At 46.5% G+C, this 23441-nt stretch overlaps 2 protein-coding genes and 1 long non-coding RNA gene across 3 annotated transcripts; 2 read left to right on the forward strand and 1 right to left on the reverse strand.

Annotated features, from left to right (window-relative positions):
* Positions 1 to 499: 499 nt before the first annotated feature.
* idi1 (isopentenyl-diphosphate delta isomerase 1) lies at positions 500 to 4929 on the reverse strand. The gene is made up of 7 exons (XM_079361004.1): positions 4144 to 4929; positions 2971 to 3154; positions 1837 to 2009; positions 1667 to 1759; positions 1445 to 1575; positions 1247 to 1351; positions 500 to 1161 (listed from the first exon to the last, which is right to left on the reverse strand). Exons 2-7 carry the CDS (start codon positions 3114 to 3116, stop codon positions 949 to 951), a joined length of 861 nt encoding a protein of 286 aa, XP_079217130.1. The 5' UTR covers positions 3117 to 3154; positions 4144 to 4929; the 3' UTR covers positions 500 to 948.
* On the forward strand, positions 3869 to 18771 carry LOC306834790 (WD repeat-containing protein 37-like). Its single transcript, XM_079360985.1, has 14 exons — positions 3869 to 4096; positions 5464 to 5719; positions 8400 to 8496; positions 8586 to 8681; positions 10174 to 10238; positions 12572 to 12710; positions 12828 to 12899; positions 12995 to 13039; positions 13142 to 13218; positions 13312 to 13546; positions 13637 to 13778; positions 17755 to 17889; positions 18059 to 18173; positions 18621 to 18771. The coding sequence occupies exons 2-14, from the start codon at positions 5567 to 5569 to the stop codon at positions 18750 to 18752; spliced, it is 1503 nt and encodes a 500-aa protein (XP_079217111.1). The 5' UTR covers positions 3869 to 4096; positions 5464 to 5566; the 3' UTR covers positions 18753 to 18771.
* A 1896-nt stretch (positions 18772 to 20667) lies between these two features.
* Positions 20668 to 21757, forward strand: LOC306834808. The gene is made up of 2 exons (XR_013780536.1): positions 20668 to 20766; positions 20806 to 21757. It is a non-coding gene; the product is annotated as an uncharacterized lncRNA (long non-coding RNA).
* The last annotated feature ends 1684 nt before the right edge of the window (positions 21758 to 23441 follow it).

The following is a 23441-nucleotide window of genomic DNA, read 5'->3' on the forward strand; positions in this document are numbered from 1 at the left end:
GCTCCCGAAACAGACGCCAACCGTCCGCTGACTGTGGAAACAGAACGGGCAGCAGAGGGGATTTAAAAGCAGAAGCATCGAGGCCGTTCATCTGTCAGAAAGACTCGCCAGTTTCTTCTGGACTTGATTGTTCTCGAGGAACTCTCCTGTACCAGACTGTGCTGGACTCCAGTCTTTGACTCTGAGTAGGGTTCTTATTGACGTGTTAAAGGCTTGTGATGCATCAAAGACTCAAACCATTAACTTTTTTTTTTTTTTTTTTTTTGACCAACCACATCTGATTAAAATATTTCATTTGACATTTAAAACTAAGTTTAATAAAAGGCTTTTATTTGTCTGTGCTCTAATCAACCTGCTGCATTCTGTTTCCTGTTCTTCATCTACACGCAGCACTCACACAAACTGATTCTCATCAGAGCGTCGGTTTTTTTCTACCTCATGTAGACTCCGCCCCCTCCAGTGTGCATCACTTTGTAAACAGACTCACCCAGTCACTGAGCACAATCAAACTTATTTATTGTGTCAAAGTGTACAAAGTTTACATCCACGACATGACTGACCGTGATCTACAGAGTGACCGTGACGTCACGTGTGCGTTTACATTCTCAGCAGACTCCAGGAGTTTGACTAGTTTGGGAGGGAAATGATGACGACAGGATCTGATGTTCAAACGGTTTATCATAATTTTTTTTTAGATCTACTCCCAAACACAAACCTCTGGACTCAGGCACTTTATGTCTCTCTATAAAAATATTCTCGTTCTTCAAACAGTTGTAAATAAAGTTTTAATGTCTCCCCTTCAGTTCAGTCTGTGAATCCAGCGTGCGGTCTACGAGTGTTTCCTACAGAACTGAAGACTACGAGTCGGTCTCCTTGAGTCCCCTCAGAGCGACCTCTGCTCTGTGGTCCTGCTCGGCGTGACGCGGCCCGAGGTGACCCCTGACCCGTCTACATGCGGTGGATCTTGTTGTGCTCCATGAACTGTTTGAGGTCGTGCAGGTTGTCCCACCACGTGAAGAGGAAGGTCTCGGCGATGAGGCTGAACCACGGCGTGATCAGCAGCTCGCCGCGCTTCGCCTTCTCCAACATCTCCTTCAGCTCCTCCTTGCTCACGTAGCAGTGACTCTGGATCTCATTCGGGTCCGGACTCAACTCCACATCCTGCAGGGACAAAAACATGTTAAAGGAGGAATTAAAACCCCTCCCACTCGCTCAAGTCCAAACACGCATCATCAGACAGCGTCACCTTCTGCATGAAGAGGATGTAATCGATCTCGTGTTCTCCCCACACGCCGTCTGACTGAGCCTTGTAGTGGATCCTGGTCAGGTACGTCATCTCGTCTGGTGTCACCTGAGAGCGAGAGGCAGGAAGGGATCAGACGGCCCTCAATAATCCTCTTTAATTACAGCAGCCAGGACTTCAACACGCACACACACGGCTCACCTGTGCCATGGGGATTCCCAGTTCAGCTTCCAGTCTCCTCTGAGCGGCTCTCCTCACGCCGATCGCCTCCTTCTCCTCCAGCTCGCTGTCCGTGTGCAGCGGGTGGCTGCAGCACGTGTTTGTGAAGCAGCCTGCGAGCAGACGACACGAGGGACGAGTCTTTACACGTCATACGACCTGCGATGAGGACACGGGACGAGGAGGAGACGGTTCACCGCTTACCTGGGAAGGTGATTTTGGCGTCAGACCTCTGCTGAAGCAGCAGCTTCTCTTCGCTGTTGAAAATGAAGACGCTGAACGCTCGGTGCAACATACCTGAACAAACAGGAAGTGTTCAGTTTACATCAGAAAATAAAAGCACTCGGCGCGACTCAGGTGTGTCAGAGACGTACCCTTGTCGATGTTGGAGTTGAGGTGGCAGTTCTTCTTGGTGTCCGCTCCGATCTTGCGGTCGTCCTCGTCGATGAGGATGCACATCTCGGCCAGCAGCTGCACCTGCTTCTCGTCCAGGTGGTCCGTGGTGACCTCGGGCATCCTGACTGCAGACTGGAGGGGTCTCACCTGACTTCAGAGCAGGCAGGGAACACGTCGCTTTGAGTATCCACGTCAAGACAACGGCACACTTGGAGAGCAAAATGCTGCTTTCCTTCCACCCTGTTCGTTCCTGGGAGTTTTATTTTTTTTTTTTTTTAAGATATTTTCGGGCCATTTTTCTCTCTACTGGACGGGACAGCTGACGGGAGACTTACATACTGGGAGAGTCGGGGTGACATGCAGCAAAGGTATGAGGTCGGATTTAAACCCACATGCTACCAGATGTTCACAGGAGTTTAAAAAGCAGCTCCTGATTCATCCGTTTATTCATTAACAGCAACGTTGACCTCTGAAAATCCGAGCTGCAGAGTTCAGACGGTTTGAAGATGATTGATGATGTTGTTTGTGCATTTTAAAGCAAAAACATTTGGGGTGCCGGTGGCCTAGTGGTTAGTGTGCACACCCTGTTTACTGAGGCGTTCAAATCAACAGGTGGAAATGCCAGTTAACAGACCACCTCACCTGTTAGTCAGTTACTGGAGAAATAATGTGCAGAAATCTAGATGACTTACACAGCTCATTGAAGCTTAATAAAGAGCATCAATAACATAAATTAAAGCATTTTGGATAAATGACTCATTCATTATTTGGTAAATAGTTTTAATGATAGTTTAGAATAATTGGGAGTAGATGCTGGAGTCATCACCTGTTTCAGGTTGAACTGACCACCAGTGTTTACGAGAAGAACATGTTAAAGTAATAAAGCAGGATAATCAGAAAGCTTCAGTTTTAAAGCCGAATTAAAGACAATCAACTCAGTCTTTGATTTGTTTTGGTTTCATTTGAAAATGTTAAATAAACACAACGCCGAATCAAATTCAAGACTTTTATCAATGAAGTTTGGTTCCACTGCTACAGCTCAGAAAGACAGCGTTCACTCGGTTTACAGTCAGGAGGATTATCCCGGGTTAATTCACGGAGGCCTGTCTTACCTGTGTGTGGCTCTGGAGCACGCGCTTAAAGGTGTGCTAACAGCTCGCGGTGTTGCAGCTCTGAAGGAGGCAGGTACGTTTGATTTCAGCGCAGCCGCTCCCTGAGAGCACGCCGCTCGAAGCACCGCCCACACGGCCCGCACCATGGCCTGACGGACACACCGCACCAATCACGGGACTGGAGCTGAGGGAAGGGAAGAAAACCCGGAATGGATTCAGCCAATCAGGATCGACAGACACGCTGCTGGACAAGAAGAAGATCAGGATGAACTCTGACATGAATGAGGTCCAAAAGGTTCTTTTACACAACAGGACACCTTTAAAGCTTTAAAGCAGTACAATGCAGTGAACGTTGATAGGTCACTGCTCAATAAGATGGAAGAATATTTATTATTTCCTTTGGTAGATTAAAGTCCTCACAAAATGGAAAAATACATTCATTATACCAGACATGATTTTAAAAAATCCAATCAACATTTTTTTTCAGCGGGTCTAATCTGGGTCACTTTTCTTTTTCTTCAGACTGTCAATGTGATGAAATAACCCTGTTGTTATTATTATTATTATTATTATTATTATTCCCCCAGACTGTCACTGTGATGAATGCTAAACAGTCACAGTGTCAGATCTGTCTCTATGAAATAACCCTGAACTGTCACTGTGAATGTCCATATTCATTTACTCTACTATGTAAATACTGTAAAAGATAACTACCTCATACATACTTCATCACTGCACTCTTATCTCTATTTAGTCTGTACATATTAGTCTTTAACTATATGTTTTATTAATAGTTAATATTGTAAAGAGAGAGAGAGCACAGTGTACTGAAGGTCATTTCCAGGTGTTAAACTTGTTCTGATTCCTCACCGGAAGTTGACGCGTGTTGCAGCCAGTTTTGTTTTTTTTGTTTTGTTTTTTTTAGAATTCTGATAAATTAAAAACAGACCTGCAAACATATTTACAGTTGTTCTAATATCATTTAAACCTGATTTACGGTGAATGAGCCTTTAAAGACCCGCTCCAGTGTGATCCAGTCCGGGACTTCCTCTGAACCCGGATTGTCAACACGCCATCAGACCAGAGCGGCGCGCGCTCCACCCAGGCCTCTAACGAGCGGACATAAGTATGAACTGTGCTCCGTGTTTCCGTCTTCAGCGTTCCGTTACTCACATAGAGAGCTGTCTGTCCCCGGAGGATGAAAACACTTCCGTTAAACGGTCACTGCGCTTCTCTACGACGGTCACCCGAACCCGTGTCGAACAACCGAGCCTTCACTTCCTCTCTCCGAGATCACGGCTTTTCATTGGACACGTTCACGCCAGCGCGGCCGCCCATTGGCTAAGAATATTGCAAACACAAACTACGTCATCAACATCCTCCGTGATGTGTCCACATATAGCTTTAATGCTAGCACCTGTCAAACTGAAACGCGTCATAAACCTTCATAAATGAGTCGACAGCGTGATGACGTGTTTAAATTTAAAGTTTGATAACATTTCACATCGAGTGAGGAAGGTTTCAGCTGCTCCTTAAAGTTATTTTAAACGTAAGAAAAACGATGTGGTGTTAGCCTGTGCTAGCTTATTAAATCAGTGAGCTTCCTTATTTTAAACATTTACAAAATTAAATCTAAAATTGATCCTCAAGGATGTAAGATGTATATATCAGGCTTTATTTTTACTCATTTAAAAGACAAACGTTAAGGTATATAAATGATCTTAAAGGAGCATTATGTCACTCTGCCCCATAGTGTTTAAAATGGGTATTGTAGTATAAACTCTAATCATTATAGAGAGAGGTTTCTGCTGCTGGAGCTTATTAGAAACATGCAGAGGCTTTTTAGCTCGGGTACAATCACTTCTATCTGAAGCAGTTCCACTGCCCGCTTCCATCGCTGCAACACCTGTTCACCTGATAACTGCTCTCATATCTGGCAAACCCAGGGGCGTCCAAAACGGCCTTCAAAGCCCCGCCTACCTTCTCTGGTCCAATCAAATCCAGAGCATTCAGGAGCAGTTTTTTCATTAATCACTGTCTCCATAATGTAAGAAAACAGCAACATAATCGTGTCTTGTACCAGTTGGCGATGTCTTTGTGTGCAACCAGGTTTTGCATAAAGGCCTGCAGTCCGAGCTGTCTGTCCTCCAGGATCTGTGGATTATACGGCCCCCTTTTTTTGGGTTGTTGCAGAAAAAACATCCTTTAAGTGAAGCTGTGTTCCGATGCAGAGACGTGAAATAAATGTAGCCGAGACACATTTTAGTCAGCTGCACTAAACAAAGAGTCATCTTTATTTGACAGCCAACTTGTTGTCTTCATCTACTTTGAAAGCGGCCTTGATGTCAGAAGTTATAACAAGTGTAGCTGAAGACAAACTTGTGTTTTGTTCTTTTTTGTGTGCAGATGTCTCTTTGAAATCATCTCGGATCTCTGTGAAGCAAACACAGAGACTGTGAACCTGAACTTTACCTCCTTTTTTTCCACCTGCAGGCATTTGGTGATAACCTAATCCAGCAAGCGAGCCTGGCGTTTGTTTACCTGCTTCTCAGGTGAGAGGTGAGCCGGGGGCGGGGCCACCTGACAGGTGGGAGGGATGCCTGTCGAGGGAGGAAGTGGCAGCGGCTCAGCTTCTGCTGTCCGTCATCCGAAGCAGAAGCGCAAAGCTCACAGTTTGTCTATCCGGCGCACGAACAGCACAGAGGAGAGGACGCCAGGCATCCTTAGAGGAGACATGCTGGAGGGACAGGTGAGACACACACACACACACACACACACACAGACGGCTGCATGCCAACATGTTGGTGAAGCTGCAGAATGTCTGGACCTGCTCAGGAGAGAAAGTTCCTCTCGTGTGTCATGCTGTCGTAGCAGAGCTGCTCTTTGACAGCACCAGCCGGTTTTACTGCATTGCTTTTTTTTATTTCTCCGGGTGTTGTGACATCCGAGGCGCCACGCTGCAATTTAATTGTGTGTGTGGTTTCTCCTCAGAGGAAGTGTTGAGTTCACCACAGCAGCGCTCTGGGAGTGAACTGTGTTTGCATCATCGAGAAGCTTTCACCTCTTCTCAACAGAGGCTGAATTGAAACTCGTTTTTGATGTACTGAGAACATTTCGGCTGGAATGAAATAAAAGCGTCATGTGTCGATTCTGCACTCGCTCAGCACTGATACGACTCTCTGAAGGTGCTCTGTCTCCTGTTGGTTTATATGTATTGTGTGACACGCTGCAACTGGAGATGATAACCACCACATCCATCCATTGGGCTCCTCCACACGTCTGCGTGTGAACATGGAAGTTACTGGTATCTGTTAAAACAAAGGCATCTATTCAAGCTCCCTGGAGTCATGTAGTCAGTGATTAACTCACCTGTTTTAACCTTCTCACCTCTTTGTTCAAGTGGAAGCTGCAATTGATTTAGTTTGTGCAGAGAGGAAGGACAGCGAGCAGGCGTTTCCTGATGCAAACTGTCTGAGCGCTCCCACGATAAACGCCGTCTATGTTTGATCAGGAACATCCTGGTTAGCTGGGAGTTGGCTGCAGGGAGATATTTATGACCTCTAAAGTAGACTGAGCAGGTTTTAACAGAGCTGCTAAATAAGGAAAACCTGTGTTGAATAAATCCAGAGATAGTTTCCTGATATGAACCCAAGAGATCCACCAGACGGCTTTAAGCTCTTCGTGAGTCAGGGACCTGGAGAGCGGCCCTCCCCGGCAGCCCTGCAGCGTCCTGGAGGCTTCCAGAGAGAGGGCCAATCAGAAGGGGGGGGGGGGGCTTTTGTTTTCTCTGCAGACTGAGGAATATACAGCTTGATTTAAAAACACCTCCGCTCACTAACAACGATTGTGAGGCAAACTTACAGTACGTGAAATATTTTAAACTTGAGATAACAGGACTCAAAGACGAGTCTATAAAGGGTTGAAATGGTCTTCAAAAGTCCCAAATGTAGGTTTTAAATGTGAGCTGTTAATCTGAGTTTTATCATATTTTAATCTCCTGACTTTGGAGATTAAATATAAAATTGAATTTATGGATGAAAGTATCTTAAATGAAGGTATTGAGTGTTTGCTGTGTCTGATTATGGCCTTTACTTTCTCTGAATCATCGGCCTCTAAAAGCAGAGCTCAGCTTGCAGCGTTCTGTCATCTCATCAAGTTTTAATATGTGCTGCTTGTCCAGGTCTGATGAGTCTTTTCACCGGACCTTTTTGTCTTCTGCCAAACATGTCGACCCTGCAGACAGCTTTATAAACACACACACACACACACACACACACACACACACACACACACACAGTCTGCCCTTCTTTATTAGCCGGAGAACGCAGCAGCTTTCAGTGCCACACGTGAGCAGCTTTGAATCCATACGGCGCCGTCTGTCCTGTGCTCATTCACAAAGCGTGTTGACAGAACGGTCGGGCGGTAAACGTCAGCGTGACAAACCGTTGGTTTTGAAGGCGAGCCAGGAGGAAGAGTGACAGTTGAGTGTTTGGCTTCCTCGTGTTTCAGGTGGCTCGAGAAGTTAGCGGCAGCTCTCTGCCGGCGAGCTGTCAAACACAGCCTGTTGTTTCCTCTGCAGCTTTTCTCTCTCTCTCTCTGCATGAGAGTGCAGCTTAGACTGGTGGTCAGACACTTACTGGTGAGTCTGGGAGCTCAGACACTTACTGGTGAGTCTGGGAGCTCAGACACTTACTGGTGAGTCTGGGAGCTCAGCATGGAGGTGAGTAAAAAGTGATGAGTTTAAGTTTCGATGTAGCTCCGTTAGCACCACTAGCTGCAGCTTGTGTTTCACCTTTTGTTCCTCGCAGCATCGTTTGATGGTTTGAACCCTTTTTCATTTCACACGAACCTGAAGATGCCTCAGAAAGAAGAAAACATGATCACAAATATAAAAAGCAGAGCGTGAAAGAACACGAGAATTTAAAGCAACAAGCAGCATTAAGGAAGTCAAGGCAGTTATGAGAAAGAACCGTATATTAAGGCTGTAAATATTCAATAGTGAGGATCCCACATATCGCTGCTATGAAAGGCTCGATATGTAATGCTGGCACCTGGAGTTTGAAAGTGGTACTGCAGTCCAAATCCAAAACATGGCAGACGGTTTGAAGGCCAGCAAACTTTAAATCAGGTTTTTTTTCTCTTTAGCAGTTTGATCTAAATCTCTCTGGATGGATTTCTCCGAGTTTTGCTTTTTCTCTTCCGTCTCGCCGTCTTTGTCCGCTCCTGTTTGTGCAGCGTGCTGTAAATGTCCTCGCCTGACACCGACCAGATGGCCCCAATAAACAGTGATGATAAATATTCTTCATGATGATCCGCCGGGTCATAAAGAGGCATCTGTTTTAATTTCCCCTTTTAATAAGCAGCTTTAAATGACATGATGCGTACAGTGAAGCTCTTTTCATGAACTTCTCGTCTGTCCGTCTCTGCAGGACTCCAAGCTGCCCCTCGCCTTACGCAGCAACCTCCTCGACCTGTTCGGACAGATCGAGCGCGAGTTTGAAAACCTCTACATTGAAAACGTTGAACGTGAGTAGCTGTGTTTCAACGCCTCACCTGTCAGGATCCGTATTCTGCCTTTTTGTTTGCTCACTGACGTCTCTGTGCCGACGCCGCAGTGCGCCGAGAGATCGACTCTCTGAACGAGCGTCTGACCGGAGATGGACAGGCGGTCGAGGGAGGAGACCCGACCAAGGGAGCGCTGAAAACCAAAGGTAGGCCGACTCCCACCGTCGTGTGTGTGAGTGTGAGTGAGTGTGTGTGTGTGTGTGTGTGTGTGGGAGTTTGATGTATTTTAAAGGTTTGTTGATAACAGTTTTGATCAGAACAGACAACATTAGTTAGTGAGTTTCTGCACGAGTTGAAAATCTAACGAGTGCAGAAAAAGTCAGCAGACCTGATGCACAAAGACTCGCAGAAATATTCTTTTATTTGTTTTTAAATCTTTAAATGGCCTCGCCCCACCTTACCTCTCTGAGCTGCTCCATCCCTACACTCCTGCCCGGTGCCTCAGGTCAGCTGACCAGCTGCTCCTGGAGGTACCGAGGTGCAAGCGGAAGCTCAGAGGGGATAGGGCTTTTTCTTTTGCCGGTCCCAAACTCTGGAACGACCTCCCTCTCCATATAAGACACGCCCCCTCACTGTCCATTTTTAAAACTCATCTTAAAACACATTTTTATTCTTTGGCTTTTAACCCAGCATGAGACTCTGTTCTTGTTTTAGTGCTTTATTGTTTTTATTGTTTTTATTGTGTTAACCCTGTTAGTGTTTTACTTATGTTTTATGTTTGTGCTCATGTATGTACAGCACTTTGTCACAGCCATGGCTGTTTAAAAGCACTTTATAAATAAAGTTGAGTTGAGTTGAGTTGAGCAGCACTCCCAGCGATGGATGTTTTCATGTTGCTGTCGCAGCGCCTGGTGAAGCGTCGGGTTGAACGTCCAACGTACCAGAATAAAGAGGCGCTACATGCGCTGTCGATATCGTGTGTGCAGAAGCCGCTGAGATAAAAACATTGTGTATTCACAGCTGATTGCACGCTGTGCAGGGAAAAGAGAGCGACACACGTTTCCTCCCTCGCCAGCTCAAAGTCCTGCTTTTAAAACAAACGCTGGTTTCGTGTTTGGGAAGTGAAGCTTGTTGAGTCTTCACAGCTGTTCCCTGCAGCCTGAGAGCTGAACCGCCGGGAGTGTAGAGCTCAAACTCCACCAAGACAAAACGGAAGGAAGTATCACGGCGTATAAACGTTTAGTGTCGCGACTCTTTGTGCATCACATCAGGATCTAACGACACAAATCTGATCTTTAATAAACCCTCCGTCACATCGGCCCTCCGCTGCTTCGCCTTCAGTCTGAATGTCGACGCCACGCGTCCAGAGAGAGCGATACTTCTCAACTCTTTTGAACTGTTAATCTTGTTTTATTCAACAACCGTCCGGACGTTAATTACACCCCCCCTCCTCCCCCCTCCTCCCCCCCCCCCCCCCAGCTGTCGACGCAGCGTTTACTCCTCTGCACTGGTTTTCTACAGTCACCAGCAGACAGAAGTGACAGGTTATAAGGGGGAAAACCCACCCGGGGGCTTTGTGTCGTGGAGCTGCAGTTCAGAGGAGTTGACACTTTAATGGGGCCATTAGTGCAGCAGTGAAACCAGTTTGTTACTGGGAGGTGAATTTCAAACCCTGTTCTTTGTGTGTCTGTCACGCAGCGAGCCACAGCACCAGTCAGCTGTCGCAGAAACTGAAGACCACCTACAAAGCCTCCACCAGCAAGGTAGGTCCATCCCGCTCTCCCGCTCCTCTCCTCCCTGGATGTTTGTTGTGTTCTGTCCGAGCTCTTCTCACTCTCTTCCTGTCGACGTAGCGTTCGTACGCGCTCCACGGAAAGATAGGCGGACCTCGCAACTTCAGCGTGGCCTCATGGGAGTTGTGGGGAGGAGATTCATGGGTAACGTCCTGAATGTTTGTGGCTGAAGCATCATGGGAGGTCGTTAACCTTGAAAGTCTGACCTTGACTCCTCGTCTGCTCTGCATCCTAAATATTGATCGAAGCCAAACGCCTCCGAAGTTTATGGAGGTTAAGATCCCTTCACGTCGTGTTTGACATGTTGGAGATTTTTGTTTGACATAATTTGGGGTCTTGATTAACAAAAGGAGCATAAATATGTTATTGGTAGAAACAGGCGTCACCATGGTAACCCCTGAAGTCTGAGCACAGATTATTGAACTCCACCTGACGTGACGAACTCTAAAACATTTTTCTAACTTTAAATCTAAATCTCGTGCATCAGACTGTTTACACGTGAACGAGACTCCAACACAACCAGCCGGATGTTTCTCCTCCAGCCTGCACGCCATCTCTACAGACTGTCTGCACGCCATCTCTACAGACTGTCTGCACGCCATCTCTACAGACTGTCTGCACGCCATCTCTACAGACTGTCTGCACGCCATCTCTACAGACTGTCTGCACGCCATCTCTACAGACTGTCTGCACGCCATCTCTACAGACTGTCTGCACGCCATCTCTACAGACTGTCTGCACGCCATCTCTACAGACTGTCTGCACGCCATCTCTACAGACTGTCTGCACGCCATCTCTACAGACTGTCTGCACGCCATCTCTACAGACTGTCTGCACGCCATCTCTACAGACTGTCTGCACGCCATCTCTACAGACTGTCTGCACGCCATCTCTACAGACTGTCTGCAGGCCGTCTCTACAGACTGTCTGCACGCCATCTCTACCGTCTCTACAGACTGTCTGCACGCCACCTCTACCGTCTCTACAGACTGTCTGCACGCCATCTCTACAGACTGTCTGCACGCCACCTCTACCGTCTCTACAGACTGTCTGCACGCCACCTCTACAGACTGTCTGCACGCCATCTTTACAGACTGTCTGCACGCCACCTCTACATACTTTCTGCACGCCACCTCTACAGACTGTCTGCACGCCACCTCTACAGACTGTCTGCACGCCACCTCTACAGACTGTCTGCACGCCACCTCTACCGTCTCTACAGCCTGTCTGCACGCCACCTCTACCGTCTCTACAGACTGTCTGCACGCCACCTCTACAGACTGTCTGCACGCCACCACCGTCTCCCGCTGTGAGGTGCACATGTGAACATCCAGATCAGGAGGATTTCAGGGTCAGTCCTCCTGGAAGGACTTCTGTAGTCTGCAGGTTCTAAAGCAAAGAGGGTCAAGGTCAGACATGTTAACCATCAGCTGTCTGGGAAACATGAGCCGACACTAATGACGTGCACTAACTCCAGAGCGTGATCTCAGCTGACCCTGACAGGACGGGCCTGCGCTTCCTGCTGCTCGTCGTGTTCGTCCTGTAACATGAATGTGAGCAGACGGAATGAGAGCGTTTCATTAACACAGCTGCTTCTTCTGCCGCTGCGTCTCGTAGCTGATGATGTGATCTCACCGCTGTGGTCATCTGTCAGCCTGCAGCAGCACGCACGGTGCAGCTTATGATCTCTATGTGACAAACTGAAACTACAGCTCAGCCTCGTATTGGCTCATCTGGAGGCCTGACGTGTGTAACTGAGCTCCAGATATTTATAGATGTGCACCACTCGAGTCATGGTCACGGCAGAGAGTTTGTTTAAAACGTGCGGTGACACACAGTCAGCTTGTTGAAACTTGAAGCTGTCGACGTGTGCGCCCCTGCAGAATCATCCTCGGATCAGATCCAGCAGGGGACTCTGGGGTCTCCCGCCTTGTTCTCGCCTCTTCTGCACCTTTTTATATGAAACGCTAAAGAGGCCTAAACGTTTGTTAAGAAACTAAAGCTGCACTAAAGTATCCATGAACATCAAAACAACAGTCTCATGTTTAAGATGCTGGATCCATCGCTCACTCGTTCCTCAGCGTGGTCCTTCCTGCGTCTTCTTAGCGCTAAGCTAATAGCCTGTCAGGATCCTGAGTGCTTGTTAGCTAAGCTCTAAACATGCTTTTATTTAGGCCTTAGAATAATCTCTGACGGTTCTTTAATCTCACCTGGCCTCTGAGTTGAGCAGCACCGTGTTCGGGAGTAAAATCTCCAGATGCATGTCCCTCCATGAAAGCATTTCTCTCCTCCTCTCCGCTCAGATCGTGTCCAGCTTTAAAGCCACCGCCGGCTCCCGCGCTCTGTGTCAGCTGCTCAAGGAGTACGTGGGTCACCGCGACGGGATCTGGGACCTCAGCGTCACCCGGACTCAGCCGGTGGTCCTCGGCACGGCCTCCGCAGGTACGACGTTTTCACATGACTCCATGTAGGCCGCTGGCAGGACGAACCCAAGTCATCGTGGGAGACGCCATCTTTGATTTTCAGGTTATATTGAGTCATGTTGTCGCCTTTTCTCAGATCACTCTGCGCTGCTGTGGAGTATAGAGACGGGGAAATGTCTGCTGAGGTACGCTGGACATCAAGGATCAGGTGACAGTTAAACTCCCTCACAGACAAAATATCAACGCAGCAGGTGACTTTACATGTCGTGTAACAAACGGATGTTTTTCATCCTTCGCCAACAGTCAACTCCATCAAGTTTCACCCCACGGAGCAGATGGCCCTCACAGGTGAGAGCTCACGTTTGAGTTTGACGCTTCGATCGTCTCCGCCTGCTGATTTTCTGCAGATCTGACGCTTGTGTGTGTTTTGTTCAATGTTTTTCTCTGAAGCCTCCGGGGACCAGACGGCTCACATCTGGCGCTACATGGTGCAGCTTCCTGCCCCGCAGCCGCCGCCAGATGTCAGTGTGAGTAACCATCTGCAGTGTTTCCACCGACTGCAACGTCCCAGAGAAGTACACACACACGTTGACACGTTGCTGTGTTTGGTGCTCCTGCAGGCTCCTTGTGATGAAGACCAGGACTCCTCTGACAGAGAGGAAGGGGAGGTGGACGGAGAGGGGCCCTTTGAGGTCCCCACCGTCCGAGTCGCCACAGCAACCCTGAAGAGCCACCAGGGCGTCGTGATCGCAGCTGATTGGTTGGTGGGAGGGCGCCAGGTGGTGACGGCGTCCTGGGATCGAGCTGCAAACCTGTACGAGGTGGAGACGTCTGAACTGGTCCATGCACTCACTGGTATGTTCCCAGAGGTGACGATACATGAGGGCTGCAGAGACTTCATCAAAACAAACATTGACATTTTTTGAATGGCGTGTGCGTTGGCAGGTCATGACCAGGAGCTGACGCACTGCTGCACTCACCCCACCCAGCGCCTGGTGGTCACCTCCTCCAGAGACACCACCTTCAGACTGTGGGACTTCAGGGACCCGTCCATCCACTCTGTCAACGTCTTCCAGGGACACACCGAGTAAGTGTCACATATTTTACACTCCTGACGTTTTAAAAGGACCAATCAGAGAGCTGCTCTCTTCCTGTGTGATCAATCAGCCAATCAGAGAGCTGCTCTCCTCCTCTGTGATCAATCAGCCAATCAGAGAGCTGCTCCCTTCCTCTGTGATCATGAAGGAAACATGCTGTGTTGAAGCTTCTCAGCAGCCAGTATGTCCTCCTTCTAACTTTATAGCTGCTGGATCTGTAACGCCTCCCCTGAAGGTAGACCAGGTCCAGGACTCTTCAGGACTTTTCCCTGCTCGCTCTAATCCGGACCTGACTGTCCTTTCGTGGTCCTGGATGTAACCTCCTCCATTGTTCCTGCAGTCCTTGTTTTGTCCACAGGGTGGTGCTGTCACACCTCTGCTCTGTCACGCTCTCCTGTACACTTTTATTTTAGCACTTCTCTTCACTTTGACACCTTGCTTCTCTCTCTCTCTCTCTCGCTCGCTCGCTCCCTCTCTCTCCTCTTCATAATTCTGTCCGTTAATCCTTCACTCTGTGTAATTTGGCACTTCGCTCGCTGTTAACACTCAATTGCAGCCGCTCATTTTGAAATAATGACAGTTGGGCTCGTCGGTGGCTTTCAGTGGCAGCACTCCTTAAAAAAAAAAAAAAAAAAGAAAAAAAAAGAGCAATAAGAAATGTGTGTGCGTTTCTGTGTCCCACACGTGTGTGTGTGCTGGCTGGAAGCCTTTTATTCTGAGTGTGGGGATTACATAGAGCTCATTATGTACGACCCCAACATGTATAATTCCTGCAGATCCCGCTGTAATTCTCTCCATAGACAATGGGGTGTAATGAGATTAAGCTGCAGCGTCTCTCGTTACAGCGGCCCGCCTCCTTTTTGTTTCACCTCGCCTCCTTTCTTCTTCTCTTCCCAAAAGGCCGTAGACGGTCTGAAGAGTGAGGTATTCTTCAAAGTGGAAAACGTACACACACTCGCCGTTTGAGCTCAGGGGTCCCGGGTGAAAGGTGAACTGTTTCCCAGTGTGGTATCTCCTCATGGCGCCCGGAGGTCCCGGTGGCGCCCCCGCTCAAGCTTGAAGGTTGTAGGTTGAAAAGCTGCGCCTCCTCAACAACGAATAGCTTTTGGAATAAAGGTTTTGAGCACACCTTGAAATAAGGTTGCCGATGCAGAAGTGCAAAGTCCTGCAGTTCGTCGAGTGTCCACTAGAGGCTCTCTGCAGGAACACAGGAAGTCACAAACACACGACTTTGTCAGGAGGTTTAAAACCCGCCTCAGCTCCAGCTCTCAGCCTGTCGTTAGCTTGACTCAAAGTTAGCCTGAGACAGCATTTCCAACATGGCGGCTGCTGCTGATGAGACTCCAGCGCCCCCTGCAGGAACAGTAATATTTACAGTCTATGTCATTGACTAACTGCATATTAGCATGCTTATATGTTCATCAGTTATGATTGAGGTGTGGACGTCTGGTATGGTGATGATCCTGATGGACAGATTTCTTGACAACACGTTGCCGTTTCTCCGGCTCGTTTTGCGGACCCTCCAGTACTTCCTAACGAGGTCTCATGAGCGTGGTCGTCCCTCCTGCAGAAACAGAAGAGCAGAGTGTGAACGGTTTAATAGGCAGCAGAGGTTGAGAGCTGGAGGGGAGCCGGCCTCTCGTTTCCACCGACTTCACCGGTAATTACAGCTAACGCTCTCTGACAGCGAAACCTCGGCGGCTAAAAGTGCAGATCACACACACACACACTCTTTCACACCACCATCGCGGCGTAATTACAGAAAGACGACGAGCGAACATGAGCTAACGAAACGGCCCAGAACGAACGAGAAGTGACAGAGAACCCGCCATACAAACGCAACGCCATGTCCCGCTTGTCTCTGCTGCCAGCCGACGCTTTCACACACATTGATAGTGGCAGAGAGAAGTGCACACGTGTGTGTGCGTGTGTGAGCGTGTGTGTGTGTGCACACAGACGACTGCACAACTGTTGTTATTTTAACAGTGAACTTGTTTAAAGGAATTGTGCAACACTTTCAGTAATTCAGCCGTGAGATGAATAGACAACATATCCTGATGATATGCTGCATCTCTGTTAACTATAAAACAGGTCAAAGGTCAACAAGGAGTAGTTCTCTGTGATCTTGTAGTTCTCTGTGATCTTGTAGTTCTTCCTGTGATCTTGTAGTTCTTCCTGTGATCTTGTAGTTCTCTTTGATCTTGTAGTTCTTCCTGTGATCTTGTAGTACTCTGTGATCTTGTAGTTCTTCCTGTGATCTTGTAGTTCTTCATGTGATCTTGTAGTTCTCTTGTGATCTTGTAGTTCTTCCTGTGATCTTGTAGTTCTCTGTGATCTTGTAGTTCTCTTGTGATCTTGTAGTTCTCTGTGATCGTGTAGTTCTTCCTGTGATCTTGTAGTTCTTCCTGTGATCTTGTAGTTCTTCCTGTGATCTTGTAGTTCTTCCTGTGATCTTCCTAGTTCTCTGTGATCTTGTAGTTCTTCCTGTGATCTTGTAGTTCTTATGTGATCTTGTAGTTCTTCATGTGATCTTGTAGTTCTCTTGTGATCTTGTAGTTCTTCCTGTGATCTTGTAGTTCTCTGTGATCTTGTAGGTCTCTTGTGATCTTGTAGTTCTCTGTGATCGTGTAGTTCTTCCTGTGATCTTGTAGTTCTTCCTGTGATCTTGTAGTTCTTCCTGTGATCTTGTAGTTCTTCCTGTGATCTTCCTAGTTCTCTGTGATCTTGTAGTTCTTCCTGTGATCTTGTAGTTCTTATGTGATCTTGTAGTTCTTATGTGATCTTGCAGTTCTTCCTGTGATCTTGTAGTTCTTCCTGTGATCTTGTAGTTCTCTGTGATCTTGTAGTTCTTCCTGTGATCTTGTAGTTCTTCCTGTGATCTTGTAGTTCTTCCTGTGATCTTGTAGTTCTTCCTGCGCACACAGACTATGTGGAAATTGGCAGTTCCTCTCTCTCTTCCTTTTTAACTCTCCAGGTCTCTGAGTGTAAGGAGTCTTGACCTTGGCTGTCAGACTCCATGCAGAGTCCCTCCCTCCCCCCAGCACCAAGTCTTCAAAGCCTTTTAACCTTAATCAAGCTTTTAATGAATTACCTCTTCTGATTAGGCCTCCCACCCTCCGTGTTCCCAGGTGGGTGGTTCCCCGCAGTGTCAGAGGGTTCCTGTAACGATGCGGCGGCGGCGTCCTGCAGCCTCGGCCGCTCTAATGGGGCACAGTGTCGGCCCGTAATGAGCCCTTAATGCCACGTCAGTTTGAATTAAGAGGGAAGCCAGTTTTATGAAGCAAAGATTGGAGGGGAACTCTGGATGCTGCCTGATCATGTGAAGCTAATCTCAATCTATAATCAGAGCTTTTTTTTCTCCAACTTTTCCTCCATGAATGAGCATGAACAAAATGGAGGAAGAAGATAACCCTGCATTAAATGAACGGAGAGTCCTGACCTCGGTGCAGCACGCCTGGTTGGATAAAGATGAGGGAGGAAGAGGAGGAGGCTGCGTGCTCCTCATGTGAGCAACATGGCGGATGATGCAGTCAAAGAGAGTCCATGAAGCCGACTGTAAACTTCTGAAGAGAAAAGTGAAACTTGTCTTTCACGTCACCTCAAACTCTGTTTGAATCCTTCTTTTAACAGATCAAGGTGTTTCTGATACCTGTGTCACACCTCAGCTCCTCTCTGTGAGAGCTGACACCTCCACATGTTTTTAAACAGGAAGTCACATTTTAATGAAGGATCGCACCTGAAGTTTCCTCTCCAGGATGAAGAAGTTACAACGCACACACAGACCGACACACACAAGTGTGTGCAAGTGTGTGTGTGTGGTTTTTTAGGTGTGTGAATGACGACAGTTTCTGTGAACACGTTTTCATTCCCCAGACGCTCTTCAGTTTTCACACTCGGAGGAACAGGACTCGTTCTCTTTGTGTGACCACTCCTCTCTGTTTGTCTGTTGTTGTTGTTGTTTTTCAGCACGGTGACGTCTGCGGTGTTCACGGTCGGGGACAACGTGGTCTCAGGGAGCGACGACCGCACGGTGAAGGTGTGGGATCTGAAGAACATGAGGTCGCCCATAGCAACCATCCGCACTGACTCGGCTGTGAACAGGTAGGTGAGAGGAGGGAGGACACCTTTGATTCTCTGCAGACTCATAGAATAGAAAGGTGGAAAGTGCAGCCAAGAGGACAGGAAGATATTCCTGAAAACATTTGGCCCTTCTCGTATAAATCTCATGCTGAAGAGTTCAAATTAGTTTCTTGAATCTCTGATCTTTCAGGATTAGCGTCTCAGCGAACCAAAGGATCATCGCTCTGCCGCACGACAATCGACAAGTCCGGCTGTTTGACATGAGCGGAGTGAGGCTGGCCAGACTTCCACGCAGCAACAGAATGGTGAGGACAGAAGCAAACGCATCTTCCTGTTTTTCACTTTTTTTTTTTTTATTGCATTTTGTTTCATAATTGTGATTTTTCACTAAAAGTAGCGTCCCAATCCAGACCGTGTCACATGACGTGACGCATCCCTCGCTTCTCTGCAGCTCCAACCTCTCCTCCAAATATGGTCTCATCTCCTTCTACAAAACCTGAGACAGTTCTCTCTGTTGGCTGCTACCTCTTCTTAGAAACAGTCCCGGGTTCGAGGGTTTAGAGCCGGAAACCAGGAAAAGAGGAGGAGGGGGGTGACATGCAGGAAAGGACTTGAACCCAGCTGCCTGCTTGGAGGGCTACAGCCTCCTTATATGAGGGGGACCTTACCGCTTGGCCCTGTGAAAGCTAACATTTTAAACCTGTGTGTGTGTGTGTGTGTGTGTGTGTGTGTGTGTGTGTGTGTGTGTGCAGGGTCACAGGCGCATGGTGTGCTGCACAGCGTGGAACGAGGAGAACCAGTCCTGCAACCTTTTCACCTGCGGCTTCGACCGACAGGCCATCGGCTGGAACATCAACATCCCTGCTCTGCTGCAGGAGAAGTGATGTCACACACACACACACACACACACACAGGAGACCCTCTGTAATCTGTGGCCTGGCACGCACGTGCGATGTTTTTCTTTGATGTCAGGTTAGAAGGTGTGATTTGTTTTTTAAGCGTGATCATATTTTGGCTCTAACGGACGATCGTGTACTCACAGATTGATTACTTCGGCCTGCCGCCATGGCTGCAACATGATCCATGTTCAATCAAAGTGCGTCCTCTCTGCGTTGTTGTTTTTGTCCCTGACAGGCTCCGGTTGTTGCAGAAACAGTGGTGAGGCTGCTCTCCTGCTGAGATCACTCAGGGAGTGTTTGTGTCTGCTCTTCTTTAAATCTGCACGATGACATTAACAACCTGCCTGACTGAGCCGTCGAGCAGCAGCTCCTGTCTCACAGTCTTCTTCCTCATTCCCTCCAAACTCTGCAGGAAAACACTCGTTGAAGCTCTAAGAGTGAAGCAGGTTTACTGCTGACACTGTGATGTTCGTTCAGAGCTTCCTGTTTAAAATCTTCACCTTCAGTGCAGCTGATGGTGGAAAGTCAAATCACTGTTTTTGTCCCCACAGACCGCAGAGAGACAGAAACGTCCGTTATGTTCTTAATAGGCACCAAACTCTCATTTTACCTCGCAGATTAAAGGAGGCTGCTGCTCTCACTGTTTATCACTGCTGCTGTCTGAAGATCTGCTCAACAACACAAAGGAGCTGACTGATGAATGCAGCAGCTCCTGTGTGAGGAGAGCGACGTCCACACCTGTTTGTCATCTCTCTCTCTCTCTCTCTCTCTCTCTCTCTCTCTGTCTCTCTCTCTCTCTCTCTCTCTCTCTCTCTCTGTCTCTCTGTCTCTCTCTGTCTCTCTGTCTCTCTCTCTCTCTCTCTCTCTCTCTCTCTCTCTCTCTCTCTCTCTCTCTCTGTGCACATCATTTCTATAGTGTGGTCAGAAGATGACGATCTGAGCTGGTCAGTGACACAAACAACTCTCAGTGGACGCACTTTGATTGGTTGTCAACAGCGAAGCGTTTGACCTTTTAGTCAGAAACAGACATCCAGCCTTTAAGTGACTGACCTGCTTCCAGCCTTTTGTCGCGTGTGCGTGCGTGCGAGGCCACAGAGCTCCTCTCCTGCCAGCTAACCCTTAAATTATTTAGCATGACTTGTGAATCGTGACATGGCCACGCTGATCCCTGTTTTTTTTTTCCTCCTTGAAGTGTAAAGTATATATTCTCTGAGTCCACAGTGGCTGCTGGCGTCACTGTTGTTACGTTACTGCTGAGTGGTTGCATGTCCATACATGTTCATGTAGAGTTATAAACATAGAGTCACACGGCCTGCACAGCTTGTAGACCATGTTCTACTGAAGTGATGTATATATTATGTCCTCGCCTGATGAAGGGGCCTGCAGGTCGTTCTAGTTCCTGGATTAAGTGTCTTACACTCCTCCATCTTTTTGGGTGGAGATAACGATGTTGTGTGAAATGTTTTTGTTGTTTCATTCATCTATTCACGTCATCAAACATATCATACCGAGGCCTGCAGGAGGAGCCGGCCGTTCCTCAGCTGGGACCTCACATCCAGCCTCAATATTTCAACATTGATGTTGTCGCTTCAAACGTACCGTGCTGTTACTCTGCCTTGTCCCATGTTTACAGTAGGATTTCATTTTCAGTCCTAAAGTGTGGAGAGCATAGCAATAACAGGAAGAGGAGTCGCTCTGTGAATATGTTCAACAGGATCAGAGTGGAAATGCTTTTAGCCATAAGACCTGCTGTTGGTGGAGACTCCTCCTCCTGTCATCCCAAAGTGAACTTCTTACTGCTCCTTTCTTTGTGCTTCACAAACAGCCGCTCAGTAAGATGTCCCCGTGTTTACTCTTTGAGGTTGAAACTGTTTTCAGACCGAAAGAGAAATAAATGTTCAGTGTGTCCCTGAAGTCTCCCTCCTCCCCAACTCGCCTGCTGCTTCCAGCGATTTAAAGCCAACAAGGTCCCAGTCTGATGACCTGTTAGCACGTTTTTGTTTGTTTTTTAAAGTCTGACTTTGTGATTGGTCGGGAGGTTTCTGCAAGACAAAAAAGAAAAGGACTTTAAAATACGTCCGGTCTGAGCTGATGCAACAGCAGCAGAATGTCTTTGCAGAAAAGCCGCCTCGTCACATGACGTGTCGACGTGCAGGATTCTCATCCGAGTCGCACATCTCCTTCTGTTCCTGCAGTTTTATCACTTTTGGTCTGAACACACTTTCAGCCTTGTTTGCACCTCTTGCTGTAAATGTCGCTTTTTTTCTGTTCGTGTGAAAGTCGCTTTTTATCCAAACACGGAAGCAATAACCCAGATCCTCCATGTTTGTCAGTGAAGCCTCGTTTCTGATTTCATTTACTGTGAACAACATAAAGAGTTCTAACTTAAGTCCTCGTCTGAATCCAGGGACGTTATTTTTTTCTTCCTGTTACTCTTGTGCAATATCTTGAGAAGAAGTCATACTCTAACTTCATGTCAGTACTGTCAAGGATCCTTCCAAGCATCTCGTCTGCTCAGTGTATAAACTAGACGTGCATAAGTTCCCTGAAAAGTTGGCTTCACTTCACGCTGCTGCTTCTCCCGACTATAGAGTCAGGATAGATGTATAGAAACGTGCTTAACAAATGTGATTGAAATGCCTTACCTGTGCATTTAAAAGAAGGTGCATTAGCCTTATCCAGCTGGTAACTTCCCCAAAGCCTTGTTAAAGAACTAATTGTGTCCCCTGCTCAGAGCAGATTTGACTCGTGTTTCATTCAGAGCTCAATCTCTCGCTCTGCAGGTCCGATCCACAGCCCACCTTTCAATACAACTCTGAGGAAATATGATCCTGGATTGATATGTGAAATTATTGTGTGTCAGATTCAAACAGGCTTTCGCTTCCCTGCAGCAGATCTGACTTCATTATGTGATCTACTTTGCATTCTTTATTGTGACGGGTACGTGCTCTCTGATGCTTTCCAATAAAGAAAAGTGATTTTTTTCCCCCAGTCCTCCGTGTCTCCTTTTCATCTTCTTTAACACAAACCTCTCTCACCCTTTCATTCAGCTCAATAAGATATGTATCATTCATGAAGTCCAACTTTAATCATGTGGATGTAAATGCTGCTGCAGAGGTGATCATTTGCATACCCAGTGTTAATGAAGGAAGGAGCCAGACGGGGGTTTGAGTTTTATGTGAAGTTGAAAAGGGAAATAACTTCACACGTCTGATGTGACGCGTGTTCTTTAAAATGTAAAGATCTAAAATTCTGTGTTATTAAAAAGTCTGTAGTCATCCTTCAGTCATCAGTCATTTTCTCCAGGTGAACAAGAACAAAAAAAAGGCAGTCAATCAGGTAAATGAAGGACTTTAATCGAGCACCATTTCACAACACGAGATGCACAGGGAAAAAAACCGGTTGTATTTATGTAAATATGCATGTATGCTGATTGGATGGCTGTACAGTATGTAGGTCTGTTTTTCTTTATTAAGGGCGGCTGTGGCTCAGTGTTAGTAGATCGTCTCTCAACAGGAATGGGTTTGATCTGCACTGGGACTTGAACCAGCGACGCTCCAGATCCTGACCTTCTTCCCTACAGACTGAGCCGCCTCATGTACTGATGAGTGAATTTATGAATGCATGTTTCTATGTATTAGGTGTGTATAAATCTATACATTTGTATGAATACATGCATGTATGTAGGTTTGTATTCATAGTATATGTATATATGTACTTCTAAATGTATGTATGAATAAATGTAAATCAATTAATTTAATCAATCTTTATTTGTACAGCTTCATTTCTCAAACAATGTGTATATATGCGTTTATGTATGTACGTATGTATCTGTATGCATACATGTATGTTATATGAATCTCTGTATGTCTTTCTGCATGTATGTATATAAATGGTTAAAGTAGTTCGAGCCTTGCAGCTCCACAGCAGGAAGCCTTTCACACCAACAATCCTGAAGATCATTTAAGAAAAAAAAAGCTACCACTAAGAAATATGGCTACACATGCTTATATATGTCTTAATATATGCATGCATGCATGAGTTTGTTAATTAATGTATGCATATATGTATAATTGATGACTGTAATGTCAGTATGCATCAATGTATGTAAGCATGCATATATGTATGTATTAATGTGTATGCATGTTAATGTGTAAGCATGTATGTATGCATGCATACATACATGCTTTCATACATGCATAAATTCATTCAGCCATACATACATTCATCGATGTATGCATACATTCATACACACATGATTTCAAACATTAATGCATAAATTCATTCAGACATACATACATTCAATCCTTTCATACGTACGCAGATACATACATTCATTAAAAAATAAATACATGCTTTAATACATTCATTCATTCTTGTAAACATACATTCATACATACATATACACATGCATACATACATTCATGCGTTCATGCATACATACACACATTCATACAAACATACATTCATACATACATACATTCATAAATAAATACATACTTTCATTCATACATTCATCTATCCATAAATACATACATTCATACATGCATGCATACATTCATGCAGGCATACATACATTCATGCATACTTTCATATGCACATGCATACATACATTTATTGATAAATACATATATGCTTTCATTCTTACAGTCATACAAACATACATACATACAT

The sequence above is a fragment of the Symphodus melops genome (genome assembly GCF_947650265.1).
Source record: "Symphodus melops genome assembly, chromosome: 14".
NCBI classification, from domain to species: domain Eukaryota; kingdom Metazoa; phylum Chordata; class Actinopteri; order Labriformes; family Labridae; genus Symphodus; species Symphodus melops.

What these genes read in the sequence shown, in the direction of transcription:
- idi1 (XM_079361004.1), bottom strand. Translation starts at nt 3,116, where the DNA reads ATGGTGCGGGCCGTGTGGGCGGTGCTTCGAGCGGCGTGCTCTCAGGGA. An exon ending in CAACTCCAACATCGACAAGG is followed by an intron (nt 1,760 to 1,836) that starts GTACGTCTCTGA and finishes CTGTTTGTTCAG; the next exon opens with GTATGTTGCACCGAGCGTTC. An exon ending in CGCCAAAATCACCTTCCCAG is followed by an intron (nt 1,576 to 1,666) that starts GTAAGCGGTGAA and finishes GTCTGCTCGCAG; the next exon opens with GCTGCTTCACAAACACGTGC.
- LOC306834790 (XM_079360985.1), top strand. Translation starts at nt 5,567, where the DNA reads ATGCCTGTCGAGGGAGGAAGTGGCAGCGGCTCAGCTTCTGCTGTCCGT. An exon ending in CGCTGGACATCAAGGATCAG is followed by an intron (nt 12,900 to 12,994) that starts GTGACAGTTAAA and finishes CTTCGCCAACAG; the next exon opens with TCAACTCCATCAAGTTTCAC. An exon ending in ACTGACTCGGCTGTGAACAG is followed by an intron (nt 17,890 to 18,058) that starts GTAGGTGAGAGG and finishes CTGATCTTTCAG; the next exon opens with GATTAGCGTCTCAGCGAACC.